At 34.8% G+C, this 9548-nt stretch overlaps 3 protein-coding genes across 4 annotated transcripts; all 3 read right to left on the bottom strand.

Annotated features, from left to right (window-relative positions):
* Positions 1–391: 391 nt before the first annotated feature.
* LOC123216257 (heavy metal-associated isoprenylated plant protein 16-like) lies at positions 392–1185 on the bottom strand. Of its 2 annotated transcripts, XR_006502212.1 has the most exons (3): positions 1103–1185; positions 572–1009; positions 392–538 (listed from the first exon to the last, which is right to left on the bottom strand). XR_006502212.1 is itself a non-coding variant. In XM_044636660.1 (2 exons), exons 1-2 carry the CDS (start codon positions 1106–1108, stop codon positions 626–628), a joined length of 390 nt encoding a protein of 129 aa, XP_044492595.1. In that variant the 5' UTR covers positions 1109–1185; the 3' UTR covers positions 392–625. The 2 variants fall into 2 exon arrangements, 1 of the variants encoding a protein (XP_044492595.1); XM_044636660.1 differs by having other exon boundaries at positions 392–1009.
* Positions 1186–3205: 2020 nt separating this feature from the next.
* LOC123216385 (disease resistance protein Pik-1-like) lies at positions 3206–3746 on the bottom strand. Its single transcript, XM_044636806.1, has 3 exons — positions 3741–3746; positions 3568–3646; positions 3206–3477 (listed from the first exon to the last, which is right to left on the bottom strand). The coding sequence occupies exons 1-3, from the start codon at positions 3744–3746 to the stop codon at positions 3206–3208; spliced, it is 357 nt and encodes a 118-aa protein (XP_044492741.1).
* A 2376-nt stretch (positions 3747–6122) lies between these two features.
* LOC123217639 (probable glycosyltransferase At5g03795) lies at positions 6123–8409 on the bottom strand. Its single transcript, XM_044638729.1, has 4 exons — positions 7867–8409; positions 7572–7780; positions 7151–7499; positions 6123–6936 (listed from the first exon to the last, which is right to left on the bottom strand). Exons 1-4 carry the CDS (start codon positions 8131–8133, stop codon positions 6262–6264), a joined length of 1500 nt encoding a protein of 499 aa, XP_044494664.1. The 5' UTR covers positions 8134–8409; the 3' UTR covers positions 6123–6261.
* Between the last annotated feature and the right edge of the window lie 1139 nt (positions 8410–9548).

Genomic DNA, 9548 nt, shown 5'->3' with positions numbered 1-9548 from the left:
TTCTATATATCAGTAGCTAATCCAAGAATCAAGTAAAGTTATCGTTCATTCTTTTCCCCTAAAAAACACGTCTACTGACAAAATTCTTCCAGCATGCGGCTTTTCTTCTAACTTAAATAAATGAGCAAGGCTTCTTTATTTTAAATATTTGTTGTTTATTGTTATGGGGTTGGGGGGAGGTGGTGGTGTGGATGGGTAGATATGATTAAAAACCGAAAGGTTGAGACAATTTAGAGAGGAGAAGATTGGAAGAGAAGTCAGGCAAATAAATATGTGGACGAAAAAATCTGTTGGGTTTGTTCGAGGGGTGTAAGGGCAATTTAACTCTCATTAGTTCGCCTTATATTTGAAATTTAGATGGGAAGGTAACCTTAAAACATAAACAGGAGAATAATGTTCAAGCCTTTTTTATTTCTGCCCATGTAGGAGACAATCAAACAGGGATATGGAAATTAGCAGATGAATTTCATCTAAAGCCTGATTGCAAACTCCTCACCCCGTCAGTGGGGAAAAAAGAAAATAGCACGGTAACAACAAAATCCCAAAGCCAAAATTGCTAACGTAAAACAAATCCATCCTTTGTACAACACCATCTCATCTCTAATACTCTGTTTCTCTCTGTGTTTCACATGATGGAGCAAGGATTATAATAAGGGTCACACTCACAGGGTGGAGCAGGAATAAACACGTAGTGAGGCACACCGCCATGACAAGGCCACACCTCCTGGCTCTGTATCTTAGGATCATTTCCTTTCTCTGCTTTGTCTTTGTCTTTCTTTCCTTCAGCAGCTACAGGGCCAAGGCTCACAATCTCTGCATAGCCCATCTTCTTTCTTAACAAACTTGTAAGAGCAACAGCGTCCATCCCGTCACCAGTTACCTCTATCTGAGTCTTGTCATCTCCTTTAAAAGCCACTGATTCCACCCCAAAACCCCCCACTACAATCTGCAAGGCCTTGGAGCGTGACTTTTGTCCATTCATTGAAGTCACCTTGATCACCACCTTTTGCTGCAAATTAGTAAAAGAAGCAAAATCAACAACATAAATAACAAACTTAAAAGATTAATGTTATTACTAAGTTCATATAATATATGGACGTACCTTCATGGTTCTCAGCTCTGTTAAGAGAAAGGTAACCAGTTTTGTTGCTTGTTGAAAATCTGAATTATACCTGGTATTTAAAGAGATTGCTCTGAGAAATTTGTTAATATTTTATATTAATGCCGTCAGTCGGCACTAAGCTTTCTACCAGGCCCCACAACGCGCTTACAGTGTTGGGGCATTTATTATGACAATTCTAGAAAATAAATTAAATTATTATCATTACTATTATTTTGAAAATGAGAGATACTAAATATGTTTTGAAAATTTATTTTTAACTAAAATCAGACGTTAGATTGATAATTAAAAAATATTTTTATTATTTTATATAATAATAATAATAATATAATTAATATTATTTATACTTCAATAACAAGGAAAAGCATTTTCACTTTAATAATTTTTGTGTCCCATCCGTTTTTATTTAACCTTCTTTTTAATTTCTTGGTTTAAAAAAATTCAATAGGAATTGTTAGATTTATAAACGACGACTTTTAGATTTGAGATGTATACATTATAGCTAGAGAAATTAGGTGAGATAATATCTTGACTTTGCAATGTTGTTCTTCTATTTTTAAAGTTATTTTTAATACTATTTTAGTGGTTTTTGAAAGTATCATCTAGTTTTCAACATTATTTTAATGGGTTTTTGATAGTATTTTATTGTGTTTTAGTATCATATTTGTGGTAGTGTTCTTCAATTCTCAAACCTCCCAGTGGCTTTTTGACATTGTCTTCTAGCATTCAACATTGTTCTAATGGCTTTTCAACACTGTTTTCTTGTTTTTGAAATCATTCACTGTATTTTTGGTTTTGCTTGTAGGTGTTCCCATCCTCTTATCATGTATATTTTAATTTCAGGGTTTTTTAAAAATCAATTTTATTAACAAATTTAACATATAATGAAAAAAAAAAAAAGACTTTTCTAATTTAAATGATGAAAAATTACATTTTCATCAAAGCCTGGGTGGGCAAGATCATTCAACCCTAAAGATATAATGCCGGAAAATAGAAAGTGTTGAATGAATTCAGAAAACCAACATTATTTATTTATTCACTACAGAGACCCATCAACAACCCTATTGATAATGTTTTATTTAGTAATTATAATTAAATAAAAAAATGGGTTATCACTCTTAAATTTATTCTGGTTCAATTAGTTCTAACAATTCAAGGTAAACACTTCTGTGTGTTTCAAAAGTCAAATCTTTTACAGAAATGCGTGGCAAAGAAGACAAGACAGAAACTACGTTGGTGGTTCGCAGCCCACAGACGGCCTTGCTAATAATAGGGTGAAAACAGCATGCTTGGGGATGGTGAATGATTAGTTGAAAGTTTCTCAGCAATTTTGTGGGTTTAGAAGGTTTACTCTAAAACACGCAAGAGCCCAAATGTCTTCGATAGCTGCTTAGGAGATTCATAAGTCAAACTCCAATTTGAAAGTCAAGCCAACAATGCTGCGAAATCTACAGCATTTTCGTGTCATGAGGGTGAGAATACAAAATAGTCTCAAAGTGCTTTGCATTTCTAGGTGCAGAAATTACTCAGGAACTCCAGAGGCCAGGTGCAACGAAGACGTATTTCACAAGTTTTTTAAGTAAGTAAAGTTCAGCGACACCTCTGCCATAGAAAATTTATCTTCCCGCACAACTTATATGAATCTTTCGAAATACGTAATGCAGAAAGAGTTGCGCCTTGGACTCTTTTATAGTTGTGAGGGCCAATTCCGTTAGGAAGAATGTCAACGATGTAATTGTGCACTAACATATTGTGTATGTATGTTATGTATGTATATAAATGCACACACAGTGCTGTTGAATGAATAAACGGACCCCATGACTGTTTCTAAACAATTAGAAATGGATTGGAGTTAAGGTGTACATCACCAATTATAACAACACCAGAAACATATTAATTTCCAGAAAAAACAAACTAGAAGAGGAAAATTCTATAACACAAGACGTGTTTGAACCATAGAATAAAAATGAAAAGTTGTTGAAAATTTTTACTTTAACCTTATTCAAATGCGTTAATGCACAAACAACATTATAGAATGACCAAGATAATACCCAAAACACCTGGCTTTGAACTGCAACTTTTTATTCATAGAATGGTACAAGTGGGAATATCTTGATAGTAGTGGTAGTTCGCGTAGACAGGAAGTGTATGGTAATGGGGTACTCCACAAATATCCGGATTCGGCTTATCGTCATTTTCAGTTGGCTTTAAAGGATCATCGGCAGGGGCAACAATGACAAGCTCTGCATGCCCAACTTTTTTTCTTAGTTTGGTTGTAACGGCAGCCGCGTCCACCCCGACTCCAATTACCTCAATCTGCCTCAGGTCCTCCCCCTTTAGCGTCACTGATAACACACCTTCCAATCACATATATACGTACACAAATTACACAACAAAATCTGCCAATTTTATATCACTATACAATTTTATTTATAAGGCTCGGATACCTGAAATGCCTCCCACGATCTTTTTGGCCTTACAGCGGTCCTTGTCGCTGTGCATGCAAACGTTTATCACCATCTTTTGCTGCCACCCCAGCAGCGAAAGATTAAAGAAGATTAATACAATTATTTATTAAAAGATGCAAGTTAAAGACTTTGTAATTTGAACACATACATACCTTCATGTTGTCCTGAAATGATGCAATCAGAAGAGATAATTGGTGCAATTTGAAGGTAAATATGGGATTGTGAAGAGTATGTTAATGAGAAAAAATTATGAATTGGAAGATGATGAGTGGGTGCGTTCGAACTTCAATGATATCAATAATCATCAGCCTTTTTGTCCCTTCAACTTATCCACTAATTTATTAATGTGTTCATTTCATAGAATTCAACCGTTTCATGGGTTCCGCATCTTGATTTCTCAACTAATTTACATCGCAACTGCGGGAACCAATATTTTATGCATAACCGACGTGTCGGCTCTTTGGTGGATAGGATCACGACTTGCTGGCTTTTTATGCCTATTGTAAGTCATTTATACCCATGTTTTCTTACTTGGACTGCACACCAACCCAGTGAAGGGGTTGGAGTCGATTGACTTATTTAAAATATTTCTATTTATTTAGTTATTAAATATCAAATCTGGATTAAATTTAACTAAAATTGAATTTGGTCTTCTAGTAAATGTTCATCTTCAATTCAAACTGTTAGGTTCGCGTGTCAACAATGTTAGAAACTGTTGGGTTGAACCCTCGATCGATCCAAACGCATTCAGCACTCTCCTCCTGAGCGACAAATGGCAATGGGCTTTTACTTTCTTTACAATTGTTACTATTATCTGCTAGAATGACAATCAATTTAAAAAATAATTTTTTTGCCAAAAAAGTATTTCCCACCCAAGGTTAGTTAGAATTACAAATTCACACTCTTTATATTTCAAAAAACCAAATTCCCACCCATGTACAGTAGGGCTGGATTCGAGCCGAGCCGAGCTTGGCTCGGTTCATATATGAGCGGCTTGAGTTCGGTTCGAGCTCGACTCAAGCTTGGCTAGTTTCAGACTCGCGTTTGGCTCGGCTCGTTTCGGCTTGGCTCGGCTCGTTTTTTCTTATCAAAACGACATCGTTTTTAATATATATTAATCAAAACGATGTCGTTTTGTATAAAAAATTAAAAAAAATCTACTGAGCCAGCTCGAGCTCGGCTTAGTCGAGCTCATTTCGGGCTCGAACCGAGCCAAGCCGAGCTCGGCTCGGATCCAGCCCTACATGTACTTAGTTGCAGTTGGGAAAAAATTATATATGGCACACAAGGGATTATTTTTCCATGTGTTTTGTTCTTATGGTTGTCTTAGGTATTAAGGCTTGAGAAAACATGTGCTTGTATGGATTAGTGTTTTTGTTGTTGATGTTGTGGAGAGGTTTTAGAATATTTGATTATGTATTCTCTTTACATAATACGAATTTGAGGCAAGTGTAGATTATTTTCCATGCATTTTCTTCTATTTTTTGGCATATTCTCTTTTTGTACTATACAATTTTTCTACAATAACTAATAAAAGTTTTTTTTTTTTCAGTAATTAAAATTTATATTAAACAAAAAAAACAATGAATCTATAAAAAAGAATTTGAGAATAACGAAAGTTCAACCTGTCCAAAGAACAAGTAAAATAGCCCAAAACAAATTACTAACACTAACAAAATACTACAAATTAAATAATCTAACATCGACCTCTCTTGAATGTTTATTAAAGTTCTTATAAAGATAAGAATCAAGAAGAGGACAAAACAAATATAAGATATATTTATATTTATAAGAAAGTGAGTGGCAAAAGTTCTTAAAAAAGAATCAAAGCCTCATTTAACAAGGTTAAATCCATACAAAGTTGAAAATTTGTGGATTTCTTGAAATTAGAATAAAAGAAGAACATAAATAAATAAATGTGATTCTAAACATCAATAGCTAATCCAAGAATCATGTAAAGTTATCATTCATTGTTTTCCCCAAAAAAACAAGTCTACTAAGCTTTTTGTAACAACAAATTCTTCTAGCACTTGGCTTTTCTTTTAACTTAAATAAATGGGCAAGGTTTCTTTTCACTTAAGTGTATGTTCTTTATTGTTGTGGGTATGGGTGGAAAGGTCCTAAGTTCTATAGGTGGTGGCATGGATGGGTAGAGATGATTAACCACGAAAAGATTTAGACAAATTAGAGAAGAGGAGATTGGAGGAGAAGTCGGGCATAGATGTAGTCGAAAAAATCTGGTGGGTTTGTTTGAGGGGAATAAGAGTAATTTAACTCTCATGCACTCGAGTCAAATATTTTTTCAGTTAATGAAGTTTAACTCTGGGTGAAAAATGTAATTCATGAAATTAAGGGTTGTCAAATGTTTATCCAAACCTTTAAGTGGGAAAATGTAATTTACTCAAACTAATAACTTAAACCCTTCATATGCTCAATCTTGATATGCGATACCATTTAAGTACCCAAAAGTTATAAATGCTACAATTAAAAAAAAAAAAGAGAGAGAAAAATTGATCTGTCTAATTAAACTGCGATGTTTAAAGAATACAACATTTTTAACTCTTTACAAAATTATTCTACTGCACCAAAAGAATTTAAAGCCAAATGTTTTTCTTCTTTTGAATACATCATGAATCACTTTGCCCAAAATAATTTTTTATTCCATTAAAATAATCAAGATTGATGGAAATCCTTGATTTGAATGTTCAATCTTCTGAGCCAAATGGAGTGAAGAGTCATGTGGAAAACATCAAATCTCTTGGGAGTATCATTGATCACAAAATGCCTCTGTACTTGTTTAACTCTTCTTTGCATTCTCAGATATTGGCTTTGAGATATGCCCATGAGTATATTTTTTATATTGGGTATATCCTTTACAGCTATTTGCACAGAAAATGATTTCCAATTCAACACATCACTGAATGGAGGCACATAGCTTTCTGAAATCAACACTGGAACGCATTCAGCATAGATGGATTCCACAACTCTGGGACTCGCAACTTCAAACCCACTTGGGCACAGGCAAAATTTACTTTTTCTCAACATGGAGTAATATGATACACCCTCTGGGAGTTTGTCATAAACTTGGACATCGTGGTCTTTGTTTTTCCACTGCTCTAGAAGTAGGTGTCTAATGTGGCCATGTAGCCGGCCGGAGAAAAATGCAAGAAGGGAGCGGCGTGACGGGGAGGGCCCGCCGATAAGTCCAGTGATTTCCCCTGTCTGGAGGTTGATTTCTGGAAGTGTGGCATCTTTGGATGGATTAAAGCCTTCAGATGTGTTGGCATTGCACAAAACTCTAATGGACTTGTTGTATAACTCGGGAACTGATGCTGATGCTATTGGCCCCTAGAAAAAATATACATTTCAATTGTTTAAATTGAATTTCACTGTTAAAAGAATAAGCACAATGTTATATATACTTATTTTAAATACATAAATATATATGTAAGAAATGTTATCTTATTCTTAATTCAAAATCATTTAATCATTCAATCATATAATGATCTATATCGTTTATGTACTTGATTTTATTGAAAGAAAAAACACTTGTATTGCTTACCCAATCATGGCAAGATAACATCAAATGATCAGCACCAAGGCTTCGATTCCAGAAGGGATGTTTAGTAGAAATGACATTGATGTAGTCGGCAACAGAGCGACGAATGCCATTTATGTCATGGGCTCCAGGCACAAACAGGTACTCAACCATCATTACAATAGTAAACGGAAGAAAATAAACCGTCGCCTTATCGGGATCTTTAGTTTTAAAAATGTTGTCTTTTTCAATTTCATAAATGAACCTTCCTTCCGTAGTATATATGTTCTTGCATGGACCATAGTGAACCATTGGGGGCTCGCCTTCTTCGTATACATAAATCCTGAAAAGCTTCTCCATCTCTAGATAACTCCTGCATAATAAATTATGTTAAAGTTTTGTGCACAATTGGCTAGAAAGATAAATAATAATCAAGTGATTGTACCTGTAAAAGGCATTAGCGTTTCTGTATATTGGGCCTTTAGGTACAAAGTCTGGGTCTTGAAGGGTTGATGTCAAGTTCCCCATTAAAGCAGCTTTTCTTATGGACGACCTGGCCCTGGCCAAACTTGCTTCAATCTTCATCAAGTTAGTGTATCTCCGACCAACATGATGAACAGACTGGTTGTGCTTTAGTGTGTTTTGATCTTCTCCCTAGTCAAGCAATTGCATCGATCAATATAATGCAGAGTGTCTAGAAATAATGCTGATCAATCAATATTACCAGTTGTATCTCTTACCAGTTGAATGGTTTCGTTTGTGATGAAAACATTGGAAGGAGTCGCAGAGTCTACCAATGAAGAAGAAGCAAAAGAATAAGAACCTGGGAAGCCATGTCTCCAGGTGAAAGGAGAGGACGTTGGAGACCAAGAAAAGTAGTGAGCAGGAGTCAGTATAAAAACAAGAACTGAGATCACAGTCAAAGGTAGAATCACAGCTAACAAAACAAGGAACGATGAAGAAGACCAGAAGCATGATGGAGAGGATTTCGGCTCTTGGCTCATCATGACCAGTAATACTATCACTTTCTAACTCTAAACGCCGAATCCACAGTGGAAAATTTCAAATTTTTTTCGGATAAGTCATTGGACAAATCTTTTACACAAGATTTTTCCTTTTTTTCCTAGTAACTCTAGAAGAACATATCCTAATAAAACAGGAAAACAAAGATTGGGTAAAATAAAACTTCCTCCATTAAATATTCAAAGAAAAAAACTAAGTAATAAATGCATGACGATTCAAGTCACTCAACCGAATAGAAGTGGATTCATTGCTTGATTGGAAGTTATTCCTTGCTGCATATAAAACATATTCCGGAAAGGAGTAGTGTGGCGCTTGCAGCTTTTTGCCACATCGTTGTTCCATGCAAAGCGCTTTCTTGTAGTTGAAGGCTTCCCCTATATTTCCTTTGTAAATCAAGATGGAATTTCGTCTTCTAAAATAGCTTGAATCTTCTTCTAATAGTGACACAGTTTTCTATAATGCGTAAGCCTATAATACCGTATTGGGTACTGCCCTTTGACTTAAAATACAAGGGGGAATAAGATATACTTTTTTTATGATTTGACTTGTCTAATGGGCAGATTTACCAGATTACCTGGACATTATTAGATGTATAATTTATTTTCGACATTTAGTGATAGAACCAGAACAATAATCTGTACCCACAAATTGATTTGACTTCCTAAAAATTGGAAAATTATTCAATTGGACAGAAGAGGGAATTACGGTAGCATAGGATGTGATGTGCATTCACCAGCAAATGGGATTATGGTCCCTATGAGACAATCAAGGTCTTTGATGCTGTCATGTGTACTCAGCTCCTCTCATTTTGGTATTTCTTCCATATTATTCCTACTATTATTGAATCTGTCAATATGTTTGTCATTCATTCTTATCATTATCTATTCTTACTATTCTCAGAATTGTATACCATTCCTTAATTTATATGCATTCCTTTTTGAGATTATTATTATTTTTCCATTCATTCCTGATCTCTCATCATTCTCTTTTCCATGTCAAAACACATCACTTAATCCATAAGATTTCCTTTCTTTCATTTATTCTATAATTTTACTTCCTTCATTGTGTTTGTGTACATAAGAAATAATAATCATTGACCATGATAAATTCCCGAGAGTGCATATTGGTAGCCTCTCTTTAGTGGTTTTCCACTTGATTGACACCATTTCTAGTGGAAAACAAAAAATAATTGCTAATGAAGGGTGTGTTTCTTTTGGGAGGGATCCAAAGTGAGGTTGATCTTATCCACTGTAAAATACTCATCAACCTAGGAATTATAATTACTATGATGAGATTCCAGGTCCTCTTAAGTCTTAACTACAGCTATATACTTTTCTTCTATTTGACGATATGCCATATACTTAAACATCTTAAACGTCAAGCAGTTCCTGATTTCTTA

The sequence above is a fragment of the Mangifera indica genome, chromosome 5 (assembly GCF_011075055.1).
Source record: "Mangifera indica cultivar Alphonso chromosome 5, CATAS_Mindica_2.1, whole genome shotgun sequence".
In the NCBI taxonomy this organism is placed as follows: Eukaryota; Viridiplantae; Streptophyta; class Magnoliopsida; order Sapindales; family Anacardiaceae; genus Mangifera; species Mangifera indica.
Note: the sequence above shows the minus strand (reverse complement) of the source record. Positions and strands in the feature narration are given on the sequence as shown.

Bases quoted from the DNA above. Each gene is read 5' to 3' on its own strand.
- LOC123216385 (XM_044636806.1), bottom strand. The intron at 3,478-3,567 runs GTATCCGAGCCT...TGTGATTGGAAG, and splicing joins GATCGTGGGAGGCATTTCAG to GTGTGTTATCAGTGACGCTA.
- LOC123217639 (XM_044638729.1), bottom strand. From the start codon at position 8,133: ATGATGAGCCAAGAGCCGAAATCCTCTCCATCATGCTTCTGGTCTTCT. The intron at 7,500-7,571 runs GTACAATCACTT...TTTATTATGCAG, and splicing joins AACGCTAATGCCTTTTACAG to GAGTTATCTAGAGATGGAGA. The intron at 6,937-7,150 runs GTAAGCAATACA...TATTTTTTCTAG, and splicing joins TGTTATCTTGCCATGATTGG to GGGCCAATAGCATCAGCATC.